The sequence below is a fragment of the Bombina bombina genome, unplaced genomic scaffold (genome assembly GCF_027579735.1).
Source record: "Bombina bombina isolate aBomBom1 unplaced genomic scaffold, aBomBom1.pri scaffold_592, whole genome shotgun sequence".
NCBI lineage: Eukaryota > Metazoa > Chordata > Amphibia > Anura > Bombinatoridae > Bombina > Bombina bombina.
In genome coordinates, this window is record NW_026512247.1 from 226,741 (window position 1) to 254,101 (window position 27,361).

The following is a 27,361-nucleotide window of genomic DNA, read 5'->3' on the forward strand; positions in this document are numbered from 1 at the left end:
TAGTGTCCATTACATGCAGTTTTATGAAAATTAGTGTATACTGTCCCTTTAACTGTCTTAAGCAGGAAGGATAGACAAGTGGAACTTAAGTTAAAATATGGTATTGAAATATGGTGATGTCCATTACTTTATAGAAGTGGAATTCAGAAGAAAAAAAAAAAAACATTTTTCAGAGATAAATTTCCTGAAAATTTATATAATGAAAATATTTTGCAGAGTATTTTTAACTACATGTAATGAAACATTTCATATTGCAATCACATACTGTTTAATATCTATTTAAAGGGATACTAAACCCAATTTTTTTTCTTTAATGATTCCGATAAAGCATGCAATTTTAAGCAACTTTCTAATTTACTCCTACTATCAATTTTTATTCATTCTCTTGCTATCTTTATTGAAAAAGTAGCAATTTAATGCTTTGGAGCCAGCCCATTTTAGGTTCAGCACCATGGATAGCGCTTACTTATTGGTGGATACAGTTAGCAAACCAATAAGCAAGATAACCCATGTTCTCAACCAAAAATGGGCCTGCTCTTAAGTTTTACATTCCTGATTTTTAAATAAAGATAGCAAGAGAACAATGAAAAATGTATAATAGGAGTAAATTTGAAAATTGCTTATTTGCTGCTCTAGCTGAATCATTAAAGAAAAAAATGGGTTTAGTGTCCCTTTAAGATTAACATTGGATAGTACTATAGTTTTTTTTATCCTCTAAACCTGATATCTTTTTTGGAGCTTTGAAATAAGATGCTGAATACTACTCACAGCTACATATTCACCAGAATTTCAATAAATGTAACATATCAATGTCAGATATAACATTTCAAAAATCAAATGTAGCATATGAATACTCAATTGTAACATAGTACTCTATGATAGCAGTGTTTTGCAACATTGTATAACAAAGATACAAATGATGTTGCAAAACACTGCTGCCATAGATTGCTAAAGACACGTTCACACTCCTGAGCTCTTAAGAGCCTACCTAGTTTTACTCTTCATTAAAAGATACCAAAAGAATGAAGCACATTTGATAAGAAAAGTGGAAAGTTGTTTAAATAGCATGTTCTATCAGATTTTTGACTTTACTGTCCCTTTAAATTGAGTGGATAGAGCATTATATTTCACATTTTAAGCAACTTCTCAATTATGGGCTAGATTACAAGTGGAGCACAAATTTATCACGCGCCCATAAATGGGCAAATTTACCTGTTTACAGACACGTGATAAGTAACCAGCCATTGCTACTCATTTTCAAAATATGCCCTTATTGCCACTAAAATACAATGTGAAGTTGCTTATTAACCCCTTAACGACCAAGGATGTACAGGGTACGTCCTACAAAAAAATGTCAGTTAATGACCAAGGCATCCTGCAATACTGTTTTTTAAGCATCTGATGCAGAGAGAGCCACTCTGTGGCCCTCTCTGCATCGGCCAGCGATGGTGCCGACCGTTGGTGGGTGGGAGCCATTGCAGGCAGGTGGATGGGTGGCCCATTGCTGGTAAACTTCCAGCCCTTGGTGAAATTCACTTGTGGGTGTGCGCGGGAGCGCACAATAGCACGGGGGGGCATGATTGTGAACGCATGCGCGATCACTATGCGTAAAGTCGTGGGGGGAGGGTTAGAAAGCTGTTTAGGGGGGCTCAGGGAGGTTGGGGGTTATAGGGGGATCCTAAACTGCAGAAAATATATAATTTCTAAAAAAAAAAAAAAAAAAAAAACTTTTCTTTTTTTTTTTTAATACTGGCAGACTTTCTGCCAGTACTAAAGATGGCAGTGACAATTGTGAGGTGGGGGAGGCAAGAGAGCTGTTTGAGAGGGGTCGGGGAGGGATCAGGGGGTGGGATGTGTCAGGTGGGAGGCTGATCTCTACACTAAAGCTAAAATGAACCCTTCAAGCTCCCTACAAGCTACCTAATTAACCCTTTCACTGCTGGGCATAAAACAAGTGTGGTGCGCAGTGGCATTTAGCGGCCTTCTAATTACCAAAAAGTAATTGCAAAGCCATAAATGTCTGCTGTTTCTGAACAAAGGGGATCCCAGAGAAGCAATTACAACCATTTGTGCCATAATTGCGCAAGCTGTTTGTAAATAATTTCAGTGAGAAACCTAAAGTTTTTGAAAAAGTTAGTTAAAAAGTTAACATTTTTTTTATTTGATCGCATTTGGCGGTGAAATGGTGGCATGAAATATACCAAAATGGGCCTAGATCAATACTTTGGGTTGTCTACTAAAAAAATATATATACATGTCAAGGGATATTCAGGGATTCCTGACAGATATCAGTGCTACAACAAAACTATCGCTAATTTTGAAGAAAAAAAATGGTTTGGAAATAGCAAAGTGCTACTTGTACTTATTGCCCTATGACTTGCAAAAAAGCAAAGAATATGTAAACATTGGGTATTTCTAAACTCAGGACAAAATTTAAAAACTATTTAGAATGGGTGTTTTTTGGTGGTTGGAGATGTGTAACAGATTTTGGGGGTCAAAGTTAGAAAAAGTGTGTTTTTTCCATTTTTTCATCATATTTTATATTTTTTTATAGTAAATTATAAGATATGATGAAAATAATGGTATCTTTAGAAAGTCCCTTAAATGGGCGAGAAAAACCTGTATATAATATGTGTGGGTACAGTAAACGAGTAAGAGAAAAATTACAGCTAAACACAAACACCGCAAAAATGTAAAAATAGCCCTGATCCCAAACGGTCAGAAAATTGAAAAATGGTCTGGTCACTAAGGGGTTAAAATAAAAATTGTAGCATCTATATTTTATTTTTTTAATAACTGCACTAGGCAGTTTTAAGGGGTTAAAAGTTGGCATGTGTGGGGTGTTAGAAAAAAAAACGGCACTGAAAAGTGCCTTTACATTGCGGTCTATGGGGACTGTGTGTAAATATATAGGTATATGCTTATATATATTTATGTGTATTTACATTTGCTGCCCATCGCTACACAACTTACCCCTTTGCTGCGCTAGTTCTCAGGCCATTTCTCACGGCATGAAAACGAGGCTCCAATTGGAGCCTATGGAAGCTCGCTATTGTGAGTTCAAAGCTTTTACAATTGCGGGCACTGGTATTACAAATGGAGGGCAAATATTATACTATTTTGCTTAGTTTTCTTGGTATTCTTTGTGAAAGATGAATTCAAGGTGAGCTCTGGTGTGTGCACATGGCTTTAGCAGTCTATGACAGCAGTGTTTGCAAAAATCTTTTTATATATATGTTATACACAGTTGCAAACACTACTGCCATAGACTGCTAAAGACACATGCACAATTTTAAGCTTACATAATACTACCTAGGTTTTCTCTTCAACAAAGAAAAGCAAGAAAAGAAATATATATCTAATTTAAAAGATATTTAAAATTGCATGCTCTGACTGAATCTTCAACAACCTGAGAATTTGCGTCTAAATCCAGTGTGTGCAGGCTCTCCATTAATAATATCATAATATTTAATATATTTAAAATAAAAATACTGAACAGTCTGAACATGTTAATGACTTTAGGATTATGATCGTATCTGGTCGGTATTAATTTTCTATTTCATTCTGTGCCTATGGGAAATAAATGGATAATTAAAGTGCTGGGTGAGGTTTACTAATTATTTTTGTTGTGTATATATATATATATAAAATGTCTTTTTATGATCAGTTGTAGAACTATAAATGTGACCATAGTCTTAAAGGACCAGTAAATATAGTAAATTTGCATACTCAACATTTAGTTTCAACTTCAAATGAGAAGTAGTTTTTTTTCATGACAAATTTTAAAGTTATGTATTTTTCCACTCCCACTGTATCATGTGACAACCATCAGCCAATCACAAATGCATATATGTATGTTCTGTGAGTTCTTGCACATGCTCAGTAGGAGCTGATGACTCAGAAAGTGTAAATAGAAAAATACTGTGCTCATTTTGTTAATGGAGTTAAATTGGAAAGTTGTTTAAAATTCAACGCTCTATCTGAATCATGAAGTTTCATTTTGACTTGAGTGTCCTTTTTTAAGACTGTTTACAATGTATCTGGTATTCTCTGGAGCACCTCATATTACTATGAGTTTAATCCTTGCAAAGGGGTTAAACACATATTTAAAGTCAGCACCAGAGCAACAATGCACTACTGGTAGCCAATTTGGTATTGGTAGCTATGCACATATGCCTTTTGTAATTGTCTTCCTGGATGGTAGGTTACTAGCAATTTATTGCTACTCTGGAACGACTGGGGGTGGGAGGTTGCTATTTATATATATATATATATATATATATATATATATATATATATATATATATATATATATATATATATATATATATATATATATATATATATATATATATATGTATATATATATAATGCTTTTACTACCCATTCCCCATCTTTGCATAACCTACATTGTTACTCAATAAACTATAAAAATTGCCTGTTTCTAAGCCCCAACAAGGTCACCCCCTTATCTCAGTGCTTTTTTAAAAATCATTTTACAATTGTGCATGACAGCCCGACAGTGCTAGTTCATATGTGCCATATAGATAACATTGTGCTCAAATCAATGGAGAATGATAATGGTTTCACAGGAACCAGCACTGATTGGCTAAAGTGGAAGATTGCTAAAAGCTAAAAAAAAAAGCACAGAGATAAGGAGGGGTGTGATACAGGAAATCATAGCGGTAAAAAGTGTATTAATATAACAGTGTTAGTTATGCAAAACTGAGGAATGGGTAATAAAGGGCTTATCTATTTTTTTAAACAAAAAAACATTTTAAAAATAGATTGTCCCTTTAACAGCAAAGACCTATGGGTCATGAGTCACAATGCCTTGTTTAACCCCTTAGTGACCACAGCACTTTTCAGTTTTCTTACCGTTTGGGACCACGGCTAATTTTTCATTTCTGCTGTGTTTGTGTTTAGCTGTAATTTTCCTCTTACTCATTTACTGTACCCAGATATATTATATACCGTTTTTCTCGCCATTAAATTGACTTTCTAAAGATACCATTATTTTCATAATATCTTATAATTTACTCTAAAGAAATATATAAAATATGGTGAAAAAATGGAAAAAACACACTTTTTCTAACTTTGCCCCCCAAAATCTGTTACACGTCTACAACCACCAAAAAACACCCATGCTAATTAGTTTCTAAATTTTCTCTCTAATTCCAAACCCTTTTTTTTCAAAATTAGCGATAATTATATTGTAACACCGATATCTGTCAGGAATCCCTGAATAATCCTTCACACACACATATATATATATATATATATATATATATATATATATATATATATATATATATATATATATATATATATATATATATATATATATATATATATATATATATATATATATATTTTTAGTAGACAACCCAAAGTACTGATCTTGGCCCATTTTGGTATATTTCATGCCACCATTTCACCGTCAAATGCGATCAAATAAAAAAAATCGTTAACTTTTTTCACAATTTTTGGATTCTCACTGAAATAATTTACAAACAGTTAGTGTAATCATGGCACACGTGGTTGTAAATGATTCTCTGGGATCCCCTTTGTTCAGAAATAGCAGACATATATGGCTTTGGCATTGCTTTTTGGTAATTAGAAGGCAGCTAAATGCTGCTGCGCACCACACTTGTATTATACTTGAATTATGCCCAGCATTTAAGGCGTTAATTAGGTAGCTTGTAGAGTTAATATTAGCTTTAGTGTAGAGATCAGCTTCCCACCTGACACATCCCACCCCTGATCCCTCCCTGATCCCCTCAAACAGCTCTCTTCCCTCCCCCACCTCACAATTGTCAATGCCATCTTGCAGTACTTTTTTTAGAGTTATTCTGCAGTGTTGGATCCCCCTTAGCCCCCAACCTCCCTGATCCCCCCAAACAGCTCTCTAACCCTTCCCCCTCTACCTTGTTGTCACCATCATGGGTACTGGCGGCTGTCTGCCAGTAGGTTTGGGAGCAGTAATTCACTTCTGGGAAATAGCTGCTGATGCGTTCAACTATTTCCTGATAGTGCATTGCAGCTTCTCCAACAAAGGATGCCAAAAGAATGAAACTAATTTGATAATAGAAGTAAATTGGAAATATGTTTAAAATGGTAAGCTTTATCTGAATAATGAAGGGAAAAAAATAATTTAATGTCCCTTTACTTCACAATAAAATGGTTATTTATATTCTAGATATGCTTGAAGGCTTCCTGCAAGATTCAGAAGTTATCCTGCAACATTTAGCATTGTGATTGGTTGAACAAAACAGGAGCAGTAGATTTACATAATCAACAAATGCATGATAAAAAGATAATGCATTAGCACTTAGTTTGAACTTCAAATGAGTACTAGATTTTTTTCTGACACATTTCCATGTATCACGTGACAGACATTAGCCAATCACAAATGCATATATGTATATTCTGTGACCTCTTGCACATGCTCAGTAGGAGCTGGTGACTCAAAAAGTATAAATATAAAAAGACTGCACATTTTGTTAATGTAAGTCAATTAGAAAGTTGTATAAAATTGCATTCTCTATCTAAATCATGAAAGTTTAATTTTGAATTGAGTGTCCCTTTAAAATGTGCCTGGAATAAACTACATTCTGTTACACATATAGTATAAAAACTCAAGCTAATCTAACAGCTAGAACTCACAAGAAGGATGGAATAATACAAGTTGTGCATATATTTTATAATGACATGTTTACTGTATTCATAAATCACTGATATTTAATGAGGATTTTTTTTCCAACTCTAATAAAATTGGTTGACTAATACTATTTCATTTAAAATATGTTTAAAGCATTCCACTAAAACAATAGATTAGTATTAAGATCAGATTGAATTATGGCAGACATCATTTCAGATAAGATTCATAGACTTAGTCATTATCAATCAGGTTTTACGTTTGTGTAGGGAAAGTCTTCACGGCACATTCATGCATTCCTGATCTGCTCCTATATCATTAGATGTTCTGCTGCTATCAAGTTATCAGACTGCCTTTGTCTTAAGGCTATTGCTGTTTGGAACAAGACTATGTTGAAGGCAGTCCAACAATGAGTATTACTGTTACAACACGCATCAACCATAGCAAAGTTGTAGTTTAATTTGTCAGGCAAATGAATTGGAACACATAGGATTATATTTTATTAAGGGTGAACATTTTATTTAAACATGGTTTAAAGGGAAATTAAAAGTGCAAATTAAAGGGACATGAAACTCAAAAAACTTTCTTCATGATTTTTTAAAAAAGTTTCAAATTTACTTCTATTGTTCTTATGTTATTATTTGGTGAAGAGATATCTATATAGGTAGCATTCACATGTCAGGAGCAGTTCAATTGGTGTTTATGTCCCTTTAAAGGACCAGTAAATACAGTAGATTTGCATAATCAACAATTGCGTGATAACAAGACAATTAATACAATAGCACTTAGTCTGAACTTGAAATCAGTAGTAGATTTTTTTTCTGACAAATTTCAGTTATGTATATTTCCACTCCCCCTTTATCATGTGACAGCTATCAGCCAATCACAAATGCATATCAGTACAGGTATACCTCACTTTACAGCGCTTCACTTTACAGCGATTCGTTAATACAGCGCTTTGTGGAGCTGAAGTTCATCCTCCAAGGATTATGAAATAGTGCTGTAATCATTGTGAGATTGCGAGAAAAGTGACTGGCACTATTTTGCTATGCACAGTTCACTCTGTTTACAGCTTTACAGTGCAATCTGTGTCTCAGTGCTATAGTTTGGCAAATTTTAATTAGTAATTGTCACTATTTTACAAGTACAGTATTTATTGAATTCTGTGCTGTGCTAGTGTTAAATGAAACTTAGCCCTATTGCACCCCTAATATATGCTAGTTCAAACATGTTTTCAAGTTTTTAAACACACTGGCAAGTGGAAAGAAAGCTAAAACTGCCTTGTTTCACTTTAAGGCGGTTTTCACTTTACAGCGGGGCTCCGGTCCCTAACCCGCTGTATGAGTGGGGTATACCTGTATATTCTAGGAAGTCTTGCACATGCTCAGTAGGAGCAGGTGACACAAAAAGTGTACATATAAAAAGACTGTGCACATTTAGTTAATGGAAGTAAATGGGAAATTAGTTTAAAATGCAATGCTCTATCTGAATCGCGAAAGTTTTGCAAGAAAGAGAGTTAAATGTAGTCTAGTAAAGGCTTTCTGAATACAGTAGCACAAACAAGAAACTAAAGGTAGAGTTGTGCTTAGTCTGGCTACCAACACAATGTTTTTCTTTGTTTTTGTTTTTGTTATTTTTAACATAACAGCAAAGAAGTAGATCTTTCAGATGCATTGTGTGAATTTTGGGACTTAATTTTAGCACTAAAAAAGTAAGAGATATAGCATTATAGTATAGAAAATTGGCAAATCTAGGCAAGTATCCCAAAAACAATCACTGGCATACATTGTAGGCTTACCATCTCTCCTCCATCCCGCATGCGAACCAAACTAATACATGTTCATGAACTGCCTGACTCACTGCTGCAAATACAACCAATGTATCAAGCTACCCCAACCTTATGTCTCTGCACCCTAAACCTATAGACTGTGAGCTCTCCGGTGCAGGACCCTCTTCCTCCTGTGCTAGATTTGTTTAGTTTTGTTATGTTTTGTATTTTATTACAAATCTTTGTCATTGTATACCCCCATCATTGTACCCAGCGCTACGGAATTTGGCGGCGCTATACAAATAAATGATAATAATAATAATTGTAGGCCATATGTGATCTTTACTTCTTTAATTAAAAAAAAAAAATGCTGATAATATAATTTATACAAATTTATGGCAAATTACACAAAACTGTTTCCCTCTTTTATAAAAATAAAACACACACAAATTCAATGTCCTCCTAACATAACCAAGATATAAAAAATCTATACAATTTATTTAACGTGTTTAAAGGGATATAAAATTTAAAAAGTCAAATGCTCTAGTGTAAAGCCTTTTAATACTGTATCATTGCTTCCATATAACTATGTGGGATGTAACACAGCTGACAGCTAGCTGAACACATCTGGTGAGCCAATGACAAGAGGCATATGTGTGTAGCCACAAATAACCAGCTAACTCTCAGAAGTGAATTGCTGCTGCTGAGGCTATATATATATATATATATATATATATATATATATATATATATTTATATATATATATTTATATATAGACATATGGAGAATAGGAGCCAGGGTAATATTCTAGGAGTCAGTGGCTCCCGGCCTCCTGAGTTTGTCGGGCCCTGCTTTAAAAGGCCACTAAAGATAAAATTAAAGTTACATGATTCAGATAAAGCATGTAATTAAAAAAAAATAATTCTAAAATATTTCCATTATCAAAACAAGCACCATTTTTATATATACACATTCTGAGGCTCCAGTTCCTACTGAGCTTGTGCAAAATTACACAGTATATATATATATGCATTTTGTGATTGGCTGATGACTGTGACATGATATGGGGGAGGAATTGGAATAACCTCAAAATTTGGCAGAAAATATTGTACAGCTCATTTCAAATTCAAAGTGCTATTACATTTCTGTTTTTACTGTTTTTACTGTTTTTACTGTGTATTTGTCAATTATTTAATTATATTTTATTTATTGGTCCTTTAGGAGTCACTGTACACAAACAAGCACAAACAAAAATCTATCCTGCATATAAATTAGTAGCAAGAAGATATACTCATGGTTGATAGCAGAAATTAATTATTATCAATATAACAAGAAGTTAATATCCTTTTAATGGACAGCAAACACTACTGTACAAATACTGTACATGGCAGGTCTCACAATGATAACCCTGCCACATATCTGTCCCTAATTTGCCACAGCAGAGATGATAAGATAAAAACTGCCAAACGATGGAACTAACACAATAATAGTGGCTAGCTGTGTCTATTCCAGCAACAAGTACTAAATGACTCCTCTAAATAAGACACTTGGTGGGTGGAGTTTTGCTATTGTAAACAATTGAAGCAATGTGTTAATGCATTCCAAACATTTCCAAACTCATCCAGTATGTTACCTTGCAATACTACATAAATAATCTTACAATTCAAAATAATATACTGTCCCTACTTTTTGTTTACTGCATATCATATTGCAAAAAAGTGTTTTGTGAGGAGAACAAATCCCTTTAAAGGGACAGGAAACCCCCAAATTTTCTTTTGTGATTTGGATAGAACATATAATTTTAATCAACGTTCCAATTTACTTTTGCTTCATTCTCTTGTAATCCTTTGCTGAAGGGACATCGGCAGCTAGATGAACACATCTAGATAGCCAATCACAAGTGGCAAAGGTGTTCAGGCACCAATCGGCAGCTAGCTCCTACTAGTGTAAAACATATACATATTATTTTACAACAAGGAATACAAAAAGAACAAAGCACATTTGAAAATAGAAGTGGATTTAACAGTGTCTTAAAATTACACACTCTATCTGTATCATGCAAGTTTAATTTTGACTTTCCTAACCCTTTAAGTAATATTTTGTTTTAAAAAATACTGAGAGACCAGCTTTCAGTAATGTTGTATCCCTTTTACAAGCTATTCCTCTCATCCTTAACCTAATTTTGCCTTCCCAGCAAAGCCCGCTGGTATTATTGATGCATATTTTAAACATGCCCAAGCAGGGGATCTGAGACATTTCACTTTGCACATACCGCCCCAGGACACAGATTCGAATCCTTACATCCACAGCAAGTTTTTTTTTCTTCTAAAGAATGTACAGGCACTCACAGACAGCTATTTATATGCACAACTTAGTGAAAATTTAGTATTTTTAAGGGCACATTGTCTATGCTATCTTTATATGAAAATGATCATGCAGAGTGTTAGAAACATAGTATTCTGTAGTCTAACACCTTCATCATCTTTTTTTTAATACACTGTTAATACACTTAAGGGGATGGTGTACTGTGAATTTTTATTGTCTTCTTATAATCTATTTTATGTTCTGGAGTGTATAATATTGTTTACAAATAGCTCATTTAGCTTTATTTTGTCATTTGCAATACCTACATTTGCCTATTGTATTCCCACTTACACTGACAATTTCAGTACGGGTTATAGAAAAGCTGTGTAAAGAAGTTTTAGAATCAATCCATTCTTATCTCTAAATATTCATCTCACTGTGTACAGAGAGATAAGATAAGGAGGATTTTCTGTAAATATAGAGAGATAGGCTAATGAGGTCTGCTCTCACTGCAAGCTCAGTTCATTTGATTGGGTTGTGATTTATACATAAAGGAGGTATACAAATATAACTAAAGGAACAAGTTCCCATATGATGTATTCTCTGTAGCAGATATAACATGAAATTGTAAACACATAAATGGAAAACAATTCTACAGTTCACTGTGGCTTTAAAACAACATAATAGCACAATAGTGTGTACATCAATAAACATATAAATAATGCGCTCCATTTATGAACCTTGTTCGCCAAACCTGTCGGTGAGCACACTTTAGGTGGCAGAGTCTTAAGACTGTACAGTATTAAAATACTCTAGCAAGTTGCAGCATTTTCCTACATCACTGTTATGTCCGTCTAACACTGGTTTAAGTTTATATTCACAAGAATATGAGCCCATTATAAAACAAAGGTATCTCTCACATCTTATCCCTCTAACTGTCTTTAGCATGATGTTTTAATAGGCATAAAAGTCCATTATAATTTGACATGATACATTTAAATGTATTACAGTTTTGTTTTGCTGAATAAACCTATAATTTATACTCATGAATATCTAGGTATTCTCTGGTTATTGCCTTTATCTGCCAATAACCAAATATACTACTAAATGAGATCAGAACACACATTTTTATTTGCCATTTTCATTATAAATGTAATTTAAATTTGAATTATTTTTTCATGCATATTCATTATAAAAATGTCATATAAACAGTTAAATAACCAGATTATTTCAATAAATGAATGAATGAATAGTGTATCAAGAATTAAGAGTCAAAAACATGTTTTAAAGGGACATGATAATTTTAAACAACTTTCCAATTTACTTCTTTTATTTAATTTGCTTCCTTCTCTTGTTATCCTTTGCTGACAGATTTATCTAGGAAAGCTCAGGAGCAGCAAAGAACCTAGGTTCTAGCTGCTGATTGGTGGCTGCATATATATACTGATTGTCATTGGCTCAACCATGTGTTCCGTTAGAAACCAGTAGTGCATTGCTGATCCTTCAACAAATTATACCAAGACAATGAAACAAATTAGATAATAGAAGTAAATTAGAAAGTTGTTTAAAATTGTATTTTCTATCTAAATAATGAAAGAAAATGTTTTGATTTCATGTCCCTTTAAGTTGCATTTGCAGCTTTTTAGACTTTTAAGAAGCAGAAGCTGCTCCTTTCATCTTTCTGCCACCTCAGAATTGGCGAGATCAATCGACTTGGCAGTTGCTCATTCGTGGTAATTGCCATGCACTGCTCTCGCACAATTGATTGCACAAGTGCAGGGGTAACATTGAAAAAGAAAGCTCTTGTGCACTGCAAAATTTCAGTACGCAATGCAGGTTCTCTAATTACGAAGCTGTTCACCTGAAATCCTGATCGATTTTGCCCCATGTTATATTTTTCAATGTGTTAACAACACAAAATACTCTCCAACAATACATAATAAAGTACGAAATATATGTCTAACATTTAAACAGAGCATCCCCTAAATTGTATTAGTGAGTCTGGCAAGAACCAATAAATCATGCGATATAAATATATAAATTATAAAGGAAATTATTATATTTCATTGCATCAATATCATTTTCATTGATGCTTTAAGTATGTGTTTAATTACATAGAACATCACAACAAACTAGCACCTAGATTACAATTTTTTGCACCATTGAGGATGTGAAACGAACGCAACAAAAGTTGCGTAATTTCACCCTCCATAGTGCTGCCATTACAAGTTTCTAAAAAGCCTCCTTGTGCATGGGTTATGGTGGTGATGAGCTCCATACCGCACAAAATCTAAGGGCTGCTTTGACGTGCTCGTGCACGCTTTATCCATAGACATCACTGTGGAGAAAGTGTTAGAAAAAAACTAACACCTGAAGGGCAGAATGGCGATCGCCGTAACGCAACCCCATTAATGTCTATGGGGAAGAAAAAGTTACGTTTAAACCTAACACCCTAACATAAACCCTAAGTCTAAACACCCCTAATCTGCCGCTTCCAACATCGCCGCCACTAATAAAAGTTATTAACCCCTATTCCGCCACTCCCCAACATCGCCGCCACTATAATTAAGTTATTAACCGCTATTCCCCCCCGCACCCCAACATTGCCAACACTATAATAAAGCTATTAACCCCTATTCCACCACTCCCCAACATTGCCGCTACTAAATAAAGTTATTAACCCCTAAACCTCTGGCCTCCCACATCACCGCTGCTAAATAAACATATTAACCCCTAAACTGCCAGCCCCCCACATCGCAAAAATATAAATTAAACTATTAACTCCTAAACCTAACAACCCCCAAACTTTAAATTAAAATTACAATATCCCTATCTTAAAATAAATAAAAACTTACCTGTGAAATTAAAAAAAAAACTAAGTTTAAACTAACAATCAACCTAACATAACTATTATACTAAAATTAAAATAACTACCAATTAAAAAAACTAAATTACACATTAAACAAAACCTAACACTACTAAAAAAAACTAAAATGACAAAAAATAAAAAATACTAAATAACAAAAATAAAAAACACTAAATTACGAAAAATAACAAACAAAATTATCCAAAATAAAAACAATTACACCTAATCTAATAGCCCTATAAAAATAAAAAAGCCTCCCCAAAATAAAAAAACCTAGCCTACAGTAAACTACCACTAGCCTTTAAAAAGGCCTTTGTACGGCATTGCCCTAAGAAATCAGCTCTTTTACCTGTAAAAAAATACAGACCCCCAACAGTAAAACCTACCACCTAACCAACCCCCCAAAATAAAAAAACCTAACTCTAACGAAAACCTAAGCTACCCATTGCCCTGAAAAGGGCATTTGTATGGGCATTGCCTTTAAAAGGGCTTTCAGCTCTTTTAAAAAAGCCCAAACTCTAATCTAAAAAAAAAAAACCACCCAAAAAAGTAAAAACAAAAACATAACACTAACCCCCGACGATCCACTTACAGTTTCTGAAGTCTGGACATCCAGGCGGCGAGAATTTTTCATCCAAGCGGCGAGGTCTTCATCATTCCAGGCGGCGTCTTCTATCTTCATCCAGACAGCATCTTCTATCTTCATCCCGGTGGCGCGGAGCAGGTCCATTCTTCAAGACATCCGGCGCAGAGCATCCTCTTCATATGGTCGCCGCCTGAGCCACTGAAATCCTATTGGCTGTTCAAATCAGCCAATAGGATGAGAGCTACTGAAATTCTATTAGCTGATTTGAATAGCAAATAGAATTTCAGTAGCTCTCATCCTATTGGCTGATTTCAAAAGCCAATTGGATTTCAGTAGCTCTAATCCTATTGGCTGATTTGAATTTCAAAAATCAAATCAGCCAATAGGAATGCAAGGGACGCCATTTTAAAAATGCTCCCTTGCAGTGAAGATTCAGTGTACGGTGGTGACCGTTTGAAGAGGACGCTCTGCGCTGGATGTCTTGAAGGATGGTCCCGCTCCGCGCCGCCAGGATGAAGATAGAAGGCGTCACCAGTATGAAGATAGAAGACGCCACCTGGATGGATAAAGACCTCACCGCCTGGATGAAGACTTCTCGCCGCCTGGATGTCCGGAATTCAGAAACTGTAAATGGATCGTAGGGGGTTAGTGTTAGGTTTTTTTTAACTTTTTTGGGGTGGTTGTTTTTTTAGATTAGGGTTTGGGCTTTTTAAAAAGAGCTAAATGCCCTTTTAAGGGCAATGCAATAGAGCGAAATGCCCTTTTAAGGGAAATGCCCATACAAATGCCCTTTTCAGGGCAATGGGTAGCTTAGGTTTCTTTTGAGTTAGGTTTTTTATTTTGGGGTGTTGGTTGGTTGGTGGGTTTTATTGTTGGGGGGACTTTGTATTTTTTTACAGGTAAAAAAGGTGATTTCTTTAGGGCAATGCCCTACAAAAACCCTTTTGAGGGCTATTGGTAGTTTATTTGTAGGCTAAGGTTTTTTATTTTGGGGGGACTTTTTATTTTTATAGGGCTATTAGATTAGGTGTAATTGTTTTTATTTTGAATAATTTTGTTTGTTATTTTTCGTAATTTAGTGTTTGTTATTTTTTGAAATTTAGTGTTTGTAATTTATTGTAATTTAGTGTTTTTTATTTTTTGCAATTTTAGATTTAATTTTTTTTAGTTGTGTTAGTTTTTTTTTTAATGTGTAATTTAGTTTATTTAATTGGTAGTTATTTTAATTTTAGTATAATAGTTGTTAATTTATAGTTTAAATTTAGTTTTTGTTTTTTTTCACAGGTAAGTTTTTATTTATTTTAAGATAGGGATATTGTAATTTTAAAAAGGGGGTTGTTAGGTTTAGGGGTTAATAGTTTAATTTATTTTTTTGCGATGTGGGGGGCTGGCGGTTTAGGGGTTAATAGGTTCATTTAGTGGCAGTGATGTGGGAGGCCAGAGGTTTAGGGGTTAATAACTTTATCTAGGGCCGGCGATGTCGGGGAGCAGCGGAATAGGAGTTAATAGCTTTATTATAGTGTTGGCTATATTGGAGTGTGGGGGAATAGGGGTTAATAACTTTATTATAGTGGTGGAGATGACAGGGAGCGGCAGAATAGGGGTTAATAACTTTTATTAGAGGCGGCGATGACGGGAGCGGCAGACTAGGGGTTAATAACTTTATTATGGTGTTTGCGATGCAGGAGGGCGGCTAATAGGTAGTTTATGGGTGTTAGTGTACTTTGTAAAATTTTAGTTATGAGTTTTTTGTACATTTTTGTTGCACAAAACTCATAACTACTGGTCTTAGATAGCGGATGGATCGTGTCGGTATAGGCTATAACGCAAGTTTTTTAGTCTCACCGCACAACCTGCAATACAAAAACGTCTTTTTTAGTGTGGGACTGACATTGCATTACAAGCTAAAATGCTTGCGGTATAGCTATACCGACACGACTCGTAATGGCTGAGTTACTGTTTTTACGCTGAAATGGCCATTGTTTCAGCGTGTAAACCGTAACGCAAAACTCGTAATCTAGGTGTAGATTAGGAATTTGGTATGAATCCTACAAAACTACAGCTCTCCGCAGCTTCAGATCAGCTGAACAGGTCTAGCCAGTCATGGCCAATGCATTTAGGTAACTTTGGGGCTTGGTTAGGAGTCTGAAAATCAGAGCAATGTTATTTAAAAATAAGCAAAACTAAACATTTATTTAAAATAAAAACTTTATGGGCTTTATAAATAGATCATCTACAAAACATTTATGCAAAGAAAAAAATGAGTGTATAATGTCCCTTTAATATGGCGGTAACTAAAAACAAGTGGAAAAATAATAATACTTATAAGGCTAAAAGTACTGTGTAAATGCCAGTGTTCAGGTAAACTAAGGTTCTAGCTTGGTTGATAGAACAATTATGCAGAAGAAACTATAAAATTAAATATAATAAAATAGTTCAGTAATCTTTGGTGTATTAACATAGCTAGTTGCATTATGTTTGGTCTTTTTGAGAAGACAATTACTAATAGAGATAGCATTCATAATCTGAAGAGAAATAAATGACTATAATAAATAAAAGAGGTCTAGGTTGGCTTGAATTTTTTTATTATTTGAATGTAGATGTTTAAATATAAACTTAAAATGTCCTATGTTGTAAGATTGTTTTAAAGAAATATTTATTTTTCCCTATAAGCTTATCCTCTGCAAAGAAGTTAAACACATAGTTGAGACTGTGTATCTGGCAAATGTCTGTGGCATTCCGAGACAGACAAAGCTAGTGATTAGCAGATATTTATGTATGCAACCTCTGATTGGTTCACCAGCAATACTCCTCTCAGAAGTCTTAAAGGGACAGTAGACACTAATTGTCATATAACTGCATGTAATAGACACTGCTACAAAGAATAATATGCACAGATACTGATCTAAAAATCCAGTATAAAACCATGTAAAAACTTACTCAGAAGCTCCCAGTTTAGCTCTGTTAAAAAGGTTACTGGAACACCCACTGCATGTGAGAAAATCAGACACTCCCCACTCCCCCTTCCTTTGCATATGAAAAGACTCTTTACACAAACAGAAGCAAGCTGGATAAGGTATACATCAGTATTCTCTTAAAACTTTGGGGCTTGGTTAAGAGTCTGAAAATCAGAGCAATGTTATTTAAAAATAAGCAAAACGATACAATTAAAAAAAAAAAAAAAAAAAACCTGTATGGGCCATATAAATGGATCATCTACAAAACATTTATGCAAAGAAAAATCTAGTGTATAATGTCCCTTTAATGTGTTGCACCTGGAAGCTTAACCCATTTACATGTATATTTTACAATTGAATATCCCTTTGGTTCCTTTGACTGTGATATTCACAATGCATTTCAGCTCTCCCTGGCAAGCAAGTGGTTAAAATTTAAAAATGAGAGTTTCTGCATCCTATTAATGATGCATCCCTCAATCACCCATGCTCCCTAAGCTTCACCATTAAAATACATTGACTTAATCAGTAATTTGCTGCTTTTACAATTCTCTAAAATGCTTCGCTGTTAAAGGGACACAAATCCTTTTTATCTTTCATGATTCAGATAGAGCATATCATTTTAAACAACTTTCCAAATGACTTCTATTATCTCATTTATTTTGTTCTCTTGGTATTCTTTGTGGAAAAGGATACCCAGGTAGGCTTAGGAGCTGTTGATTGGTGGCTGCCCATACTTGCCTTATGTTATTGGCACATCCAATGCTTCCAGCTAGCTCATTTTAATATAGGAAATACTTTTAGCAGGACTCATCATATACACCTCAATTTATACAAATAAACCCACACTGGATTGGTGATTTTTATAGGGCACATCATTTAAAAAAAAAAAACACTCTGAATATATAAATAAATATTTGTCTATTTTTTTAATCATTTTTGTCAGATATTTCACATTCTCCTACTACAGCTATGATAGCTTTAAATTGTGGCCCCGAGCATGTACGCATATTACTGACTCTCTAATCTTAAAGAAAACACATTTCACCATGAAAGATTTACTTTTTTCCATGGAGTCCTATGCGCTCAACAACCTTATGTTCTGAGATGTTCAAGTCGTGATGTCTCTTCCTCCCCCGATCCCGAGGTGAGTCGAACCTTTAATCAAAGCAATGGAAAAAAAAAAGATATATATATAAATATATATGTATATATACACATATATACATACATAGAGCTATATATATATCTATATGTATATATGTATCTGAAAGCCAGAGAGGTAAGTAAGCACACAAGTCTTTTGCTAATTGCCAACTCATACACATGACAATGGTCGTAGAATATTTGTCTACATAATCACTGGCGTAGCAACAAAGATTGGGTTGGACGTTGAGTGGAAAGCAAGAGAATCAACATAAGACAAAGCAAGAACAGATTACAAAAAACAAAGATAAAAGTGTCAAGTGCAAAGCAATAGAAAAAGATAGAAAGAGGAAGTTAGGAGAGAGAAGAGAATATGTGAAAAAAAGGTACAAAGAGAACCTATATGCACACAAGAAAATAAAGTTTGGGGAAATAAAAGCTCAGCATTTCTCTGCTCAAGTAGTGGAACCAACATCTCAATTTTTTTTCAAGTTCATACAATAAAATGAAAGAAAATTTTAAAATGATGACTTTGTGTATACTCAAGTGACATTAGCAAGCATTATAAGCAGAAAAGCTGATCTATCAAACATAGATATAATAATGTTCAGGGAATATCCTTTATGACAGGGACTTATAACAGAGAGTTCAGATTTTTTTTTAGCCAGGATCAACTAGAAAATAGCATATTTATACAACTATCTTTCTGTTTGTTTTTAATCTATCTATCATGGTATATATATCCAGTATATATATATATATATATATATATATATATATATATATATATATATATATATATATATATATATATATATATATATATATATATATATATATATATATATATATATATATATATATATATATATATATATATATATATATATATATATATATATATATATGTATATATATATATGCAGACTCTACCCATATATTACAACCGACAAAAAGCTGTTTTTGATTTTTATAAAAATGAGACAGCTTTTTGTCAGTTGTACTATATGTTACTTTAGGAAGTAGTTTGCTGTATATTATTCTTAATAAATATTGAGAAATTTGAAAAATAGAGATTTTTCTGCATAGTTACGATCTTACTGGTCTCTGCATGCACTCACTTAATGTTATTTTTTATTGTTGGTGTTGACTGGTATTTGTGCTGGATAAGGTTGTCTGACCAGCAATGGTCTTTTACTTGTTTTGATTTTAGATTCTTTATTTTTTATATATAATTTTCTTGTTTCCTGTCTATTTTTCCAATTATTTATATCTATTTATAGCTATCATATATTTATTTTTCTACATTTATTACCAGTATCATATCTATCTATCTATCTATCTATCTATCTATCTATCTATCTATCTATCTATTAATCATATGTCCGTATCTACATCTTTGTATGTACCTATTTATGTATTTATCTATTTTTTATCTATCTATTTTTCAATTATCATCTGCATCTATATATGATATATCTATCTACATCTCTTACCTGTCTATATCTTTATCTATCTATCTAATTCTAATGAATGTATTCTTTAATAAACTGCTGGTTCAGGTTGTTGATAAGTCTGCAAATCATCCTGGGAATTATAAGTTTGCTCAATAAGGAATCCCTCAGGGGCCAAAAGGTTGAAAAACACTCATTAGGCTAAAAGGTTAAGAAAAACCCAGAAATGAAGAGGTTTAGCAATATCATAGTAACTAATTCTACAATTATATCTCTTTTCCTTTGACTGTTCTTGTTGTAAAAAAAAAGAGAGACTTTGATCTACACAAACCTACAATTCCCCCAGAACGTTTTCGATTGCTCATTCCAAAGAACTATGAAGCTGATTAATGATCATAAAGGTCTCTCAAGCGTAGGCCAAACATCCATCATTTAAAACGATATTCCTCTTAAATGTTTAACAAAGCTTTGCATTACTGTGGACTACAGGACAAAATAATACGGAATCTGATACAAAAGGGTGAATTACATACAACTTAGCTATTGCTTATCTTTTTGCTGTTAGACATTGTTTCATGGCTCTGGAGACACATATTGTATACGACTATCTTGTCAATGATTATAGGTTTCTATATCACTAGAAAAGTCTGAGGCTTTAGAGAGGATTTTATTTCTCTTCTGATTTCTTGAAAACCTTGCAGAAAACATTTTACCAAATAGTCAACAGTTTTACAATTCTATATTTCTTGCACACTCTCTGGATATGGAATTGTACCGTGATGATCAGTAGAAGGTTATCATCAAGGTATGTTTGCTAAGAATCTTCTAAAACAGGAGTTTTACTTCAGCTCCTCCCACATGACGTTAAACTTTTGGTCAGTGAGTTAAAGGGACATGAAACCTAAAATGGTTCTTTCAAGATTCAGACAGAACATACCATTTTAAACAACTATCCAGTTTACTCATATGATCAATTTTGCTTAAAGGGATATTAAACCCAATTTTTTTTAATGATTCAAATAGAGCAACAATTTTAAGCAACTTTCTAATTTACTCATCAATTTTTCTTTATTCTCTTGGTATCTTTATTTAAAAAAAGCAGGAATGTAAAGCTTAGGAGTTGGCCCATTTGTGGTCCAGAACCTGGGTTACCCTTGCTTATTGGTTGCTAAATGTAGCCACCAATAAGAAAGCGCTATCCAGGGTGCTGAACCTAAAATGGGCAGGCTCCTAAGCTTTACATTCCTAAAGATAGCAAGAGAATGAAGAAAATATTTAATAATAGGAGTAAATTAGAAAGTTGTTTAAAATTGCTCTATTTCAATCATTAAATAACAAATTTGGGTTTAGTATCCCTTTAATTCTCTTGGTATGTTCAATGCACTTCTGGGAGCTAGCTGAACACATTGGGAATAAGAGGTATCTATGTGCAGTCACCAATCAGCAACAAGCTTCCAGCTCCTAAGCCTACCAATGTACATTTTTCAATAAATGATACCAAGAGAACAAAGCAAATTAGATACTAGAAGTAAATTTAGAAGTTGTTTAAAATTGTATGTTCTGTCTGAATCATGAAAGAACAATTTTGGGTTTTGTGTCCTTTTAAATTATATAGTTTGTCAGCTACGTTTGCTTTAGGGTAATATATTTGTGTCTTTAGCTAATGACAAATGTTTTGTGTGCAGTACAAAATATCATAACACACTTAACCCATTCATATTACTACAGTTGTCATGTAGGTCCTTGTGTGTGCACAGCGCTCACTGTCTGATAAGATCTCCCACAGTGTAGGGACTAGTTTCCTAAACATGTAAATGTAAGTTTAAAGTGACAGTCAACACAAAAATTGTTATTGTTTGAAAAGATAGATAACGCCATTACTACTCATTCCCTAGCTTTGCACAACCAGCATGGTTATAGTAATATACTTTATAACATTTAAACCTTTAAATTTCTCTCTGTTTCTAAGTCACTTAAGACAGCCCCATGATCACATGCTATTTATTAGCTTCTCACAACAGGTGAGTGCTAGTTCATGTTAGCCATATAGATAACATTGTGCTCATGCAGTGGGTTCTCCACAACACAGCACTAATTGGCTTAAATGCAAGTCATTAGATAATAAATAAAAATTCATGTGATCAGGGGGCAGTCTGCAGAGGCTGAGATACAAGGTAATCACAAAGGTAAAAAGTGTATTATTATAACCGTATCGGTTATGCAAAACTGGGGAATGGGTAATAAAGGAATTACCTATCTTTTTAAACAATAAAAAAAATTGAGTTGACTGTCCCTTTAACACAGAAGCATTCTCTTTTAATAAAAAAATAGAAGTAACAGGATATATTTTGAAATATCTTTTGTTAGAGCGAAGAAAAGTAAATAGATAAATATAAAAGTCCTTTAACACCCCCCCCCCAAAAAAAAATAACATTTAAAAGGGTAAGTGAATGCTATAATAAAATGTATGGTCTCCAACGTTAAAGGGACATGAAACCCAATATTTTTCTTTTATGATTCAGAAAGAGCATACAATTTTGAATAAGTTTTTATCAAATTTTCGTCATTCTCTTGGAATCTTTTGTTGAACAGGAGGGAATTAAGCTCAGGAGCGTGCATATATGGCAGTAGTTTTACAAGAATGTTATCAATTTGCAAGAGAACTAGATGGCAGCACTAATTTTCTGCAATATAGTGTTTGAAACACCTACCTAGGTAGCTCTTCAACAATGAACAAAAACTAACATGGGGATTAAGCAAATTTGATAATAGAAGTAAATTGGAAACATTTTTTAATATTGTGTGCGTGGTTTAAAGCCCTGATGATCAAAAAAAAAATATCCTGCTTGCGGATAAATTGTAGTTCAGACTTAACAAGGGCTGAACTCACTGAATGTTCAAAAGAAAAAGGGAGATCTCTCTCATATAGTACTGTATCTGAGGGTTTTGTTACACTTACACTTTGTACATTGTATTTTATATTACTATACATTTCAGATTGGGTCCTTTCTCTTTTATATTTTAATACATTTAGATTTAGATCCAGTAGTGATTTTACTAGGATTTAGTGTAATATTTTGTAGATTTATGTGTATCTTTTACAACTGACTTTGCGCTTTGTATTTGCTCCATTATAAACTAAAACGGGCAGTTTCAGAAAGTGGTGGAGAAAGGGCAGTTCCCTGGGCTGAACAGAGATGTTCCCAGGGTATGTCTGAAGCTCTCTCACAATTCTTGTGAAATGATGTAAGCATTTTAAACAAGCTGGTGTTACTGATTTATCTCGCCAACTGCATACAGGTGAACTTTGTTTAAAATTCACAATATACTTATAACTAAAAGAAAAGTAATATATACTAAAATATAGACAAAGGTGAGTTACATTGTAGTGAAAATTTTCAGTTTAATTTGTAATTGATGCAAACAGAGCCTTTTCATCAGCCCCAGTGTTCTCCAGTTACCTTTTCTCTCCTGTGTGAAATGCATATCAGAGAGCATCATTACTTTCTATGGAAGGGATCTCTCAATGCTCTGGGACTTCCAGTTTCTGCCCTTTCCCTTAGAAAATGCAGTGAGTTCATCCCCTGTGAAGTCTGCATGATAATTTTTCTCAAAACTAGAGAATGTTTGATTATCTGGTCCATAGAAAGTAAAGAAGCTCTCTAAGAAACTCAAGCTGACAGTTTTTCGGTATTATTTTAAATAGAAGAAATGCAAAGTGCAATGTAATTTGTAAAATATACACATAAATATACAAAGTATGACACAAATTTGTTAAAGGTACATAGGAACTGTAAAAGCACAATTAGAATTAATAAAATCACAATCCTAAATACACTGCTGTATGCAAAATGAAATATAAAACAGAAAGTGCAAAGTTAAAATGTAATAAAGCTTAAGCTGAAGTATAAGTAATATAAAATACAAAATTTAAAGTGTAAATGAGGAAGAGCTCTCATGTCATGCAGTGCTATATTGCACTGGACTTGTCTCTCATTTGCATACAGAAATGTAGGGAATGCCCCTTGGAGAAGAAAAGCAAAATCTGCCTTTTGAAAATTTCACTAGGGATCTCGCAGTGCTGGAGGATAATTTTAGATCATATAACCTGAGCAGAAAGCTTTCGATCATCAGGGCCTGAATCTATTTAACTATAAGTTGAATCCTTTTGCCAGGAATTACATCACATTATTATAGCATTAACATCTACCCTTAAAGGGACATTAAAGGGACAGTAAAGAGAAAAGTAAACGTTTATGAGTCAAAGCATGCAATTTTAAATAACTTTCACATTTATTTCTATTATCAGGTTTGCTGTGTTCTCTTGGTAGGTTCAGGAGCAGTAATGCACTTCTGAAAACTAGCTGGTGAAGTGTAGCTGCACATATTTATCTCTTGTCATTGACTCACCAGATGTGTTCAGATAGCTCCCAGTTGTGCATTGCTGATCCTGAGCCTACCTAGGTTTTCTCTTCAATAGAACAAGAGATACCAACAGAACAAAGCAAACATACAAGTAAACTGTAAAGTTGTTTAAAGTAGAATACATATTGGAATCACATACATTTAATTTAGACTTTACTGTCCCTTTACAATAAATATTTTTTTAATTCTGTGGAGTTATTTAACTTGTCTATTTTAATGTAATTTAAAGGAACAGTCAACTCTATAAATGTTATTGTTTAAAAAGATAGATAATCCCTTTATTACCCATTCCCCAGTGTTGCATAACCAACAGTTATAATAGTACACTTTTTACCTCTGTGATTGCTTTGTATCTAAGCCTCTTCTGACAGCCCCTTGATCACATGACTTTTTATTTATTATCTATTGACTTGCATTTTAGCCAATTAATGCAGTGTCATCCACAATTATAGTTTTATGATTAAAAAGAAACATAAATGTTTAAACAATGTTCTAATTTACTTCTATTATCAAATTTGCTTTGTTCTTTTGATACCCATTGTTAAACCACATATGTAGGTAAGCTCAGGAGCAGCAGTGCACTACTAGGAACTAGCTGATGAGCCAATGGCAAGTGACATACATATGCAACCCCAATTAGCAGCTAGCTCCCAGTAGTGCATTGCTACTCCTCGGGCTAATTAGGTTTATTCTTCAGCAAAGCAAAACTGCTCATAGAAATAAATTGGAAAGTTGCTTACAATTGCTTACTCTTTCTGAATCACATCAGTTTCAATTTGACTTTACTATCCCTTTGAGTAAATTAATTTAAGATATTATAGATTGTTTATCTCTACAAAATATTATATTATATTAATATATTTAACTAACATTTCCTAATATGTATATAAAACATGGGATAATATGACACCTTATTTGAAAATAAAACTCTGAATATGTATAGCTACATATTAAAGGGATATGAAACCCAACATTTTTCTTTGTTTTCATTGTATTCTTTATTAAAGAGATACCTAGGATAACATTCTGGCAAAACTGTTTTCATTGAGTGCTCCAGATACGTGCACACTCCGTAAACTTATGTTCCTGCTTTTCAACAAATGATATCAAGAGAACAAAGGAAATTTGATATAGATGTAAATGAGAAAGTTGTATAAAATTGCATGCTCCATCTGAATAAACAAATGTGTGGGTTTCATGTCCCTTTAAATGGATTTTTATTGTAATATATATTATTATATAATATTATATATATATATATATATATATATATATATATATATATATATATATATATATATATAGAGAGAGAGAGAGAGAGAGAGAGAGAGAACAGTGTGGAAGAAGGGCACTCTCAGGGTTTGTATAGAGAAAAATATTTTCAGTTTTAAGATAATACCTGTCCTGATGAAGGCCCAACTGAGGGCCGAAACGTCGACCATGTATTAATGCTCTAAGAATAAAGAAAATATTTTTCTCTATACAAACCCTGAGATTGCCCTTCTTCCACACTGTTCTCTAACTATCTCTCATAAGGATTGCACCCAGGTTGTGGCTGCCACACCTGGTTGGAGTGCTGGGCTATATGCTATTTGGACTTTTGATATATATATATATATATATATATATATATATATATATATATATATATATATACAGTATATTATTATTTTTATATATTTTAATAACATATTAATTTATATAATAATACAATTTGTTTGTGGTAAAATGACAAATAGTACAGATTATGCTATGCCAACATGTTTCTCTCTATCCTTGGCATTAGATTTAAAACTTCGATTTGAGGCAGGATTTTGTGGTCCAAAAATACATTTTTCAAATTCGGAACCTTCCTAATGAGTACAATAGGCGGCTAATTCTATAACATTGCAAGTCTAGATGTGGTTTTCACGCCAAAACTCAAAGGGGCAGCCCTCGTGGAGTTCTACCCTGCGAGTAGCGAGATGTCATCCATAGAAATAATGAGACCTCTTCACAAATGGGTACGAAGTATAGAGGGAGAACTTGGCGTATGTTTAAACTTTAATATTAGGGCTAATAGAAAGCAAATGACGCTATTTCCAGTGTACTGTACTTTAAATTCATTGTTATTTTTGTAAATTTAGGTTTTCTTTTCAGAGTAATTAGTGTTTAGAGTTTACAGTATTTTGCTGGAATTTGAGACACAATTTCATATACGTCCATGTTTAGTCCATTTTTACAAAAAAACGACAATTATGCTTTGTATTTTCTTTTTAAAAGTATGAGTTTATTGCTTTTTTTGCACATCCAGTGTACTTAAAGGACCAGTCAACACAGTAGATTTGCATAATCAACAAATGTAAGATAACAAGGCAATGCAATAGCACTTAGTTTGAACTTCAAATGAGTACTACGGTAGTAGATTTTTTTCTGACAATTTTAAAAGTTATGTCTTTTTCCACTCCCCCTGTACCATGTGACAGCCATCAGCCATTCACAAATGCATACACACTTATTCTTGCACATGCTCAGTAGGAGCTGGTGACTCAAAAAGTTTAAATATAAAATGACTGTGCACATTTTGTTAATGGAAGTAAATTGGAAAGTTGTTTAAAATGGCATGCTCTATCTGAATAATGAAAGTTTAATTTTGATTGAGTGTCCCTTTAAATTACAATTTACGCTGTGCATAGTTAAAACGATTTAATTTTGTGTCATTTACATACAAATTTTATATTTTTGATAAATTAGGACTTTTGGTGAATAATTTTGTTATGATTTTTGATGCACCTTAACAATACAATTTCTATTGTGTATTTTTTGTGTGAATGGTTAACTTACTTTTGTATGATTTGTAAATTTGGATTTTCGTTGTGCATTTTTGTAATGTATGCATCTCTTTCCCATACGAAAGTACAGTATTACGCCCCTTAGCGTGTTTTCAGGGTAAAAAGTGACTTTATATAATTCCACCAGGGAAAGTACTAGTGAGCATTCTTATAGAATCTCACCAGCCCAGGGACCTTTTAGTACAGTATCAGGCCCTAAGTCACACTTTTACCAATTTTCAGAGCTGTGTTAAAACGCTATATATTTAAAGGGACAGTCTACTTCAAAATTGTTATAGTTTAAATTAAAGATAGATAATTCCTTTATTACCCATTCCCCAGTTTTGCACAACCAACACGGTTGTATTAATATACTTTTTACCTATGTA

At 33.5% G+C, this 27,361-nt stretch overlaps 1 protein-coding gene across 2 annotated transcripts in view; it reads right to left on the bottom strand.

Moving 5' to 3' along the window:
• LOC128644189 (protein Wnt-3a) overlaps nt 1–27,361 on the bottom strand; it is a 130,650-nt gene that overhangs the window by 67,677 nt on the left and 35,612 nt on the right. The window contains exon 2 of one of the 2 annotated variants that reach the window (XM_053696891.1): nt 18,200–18,295. The exons of the other annotated variant lie outside the window; for it this stretch is intronic. Within the exon in view, the coding sequence (XP_053552866.1) occupies nt 18,200–18,295 (96 nt within the window). The remainder of the gene's footprint in view (nt 1–18,199; nt 18,296–27,361) is intronic. 2 annotated transcript variants of the gene reach the window in all.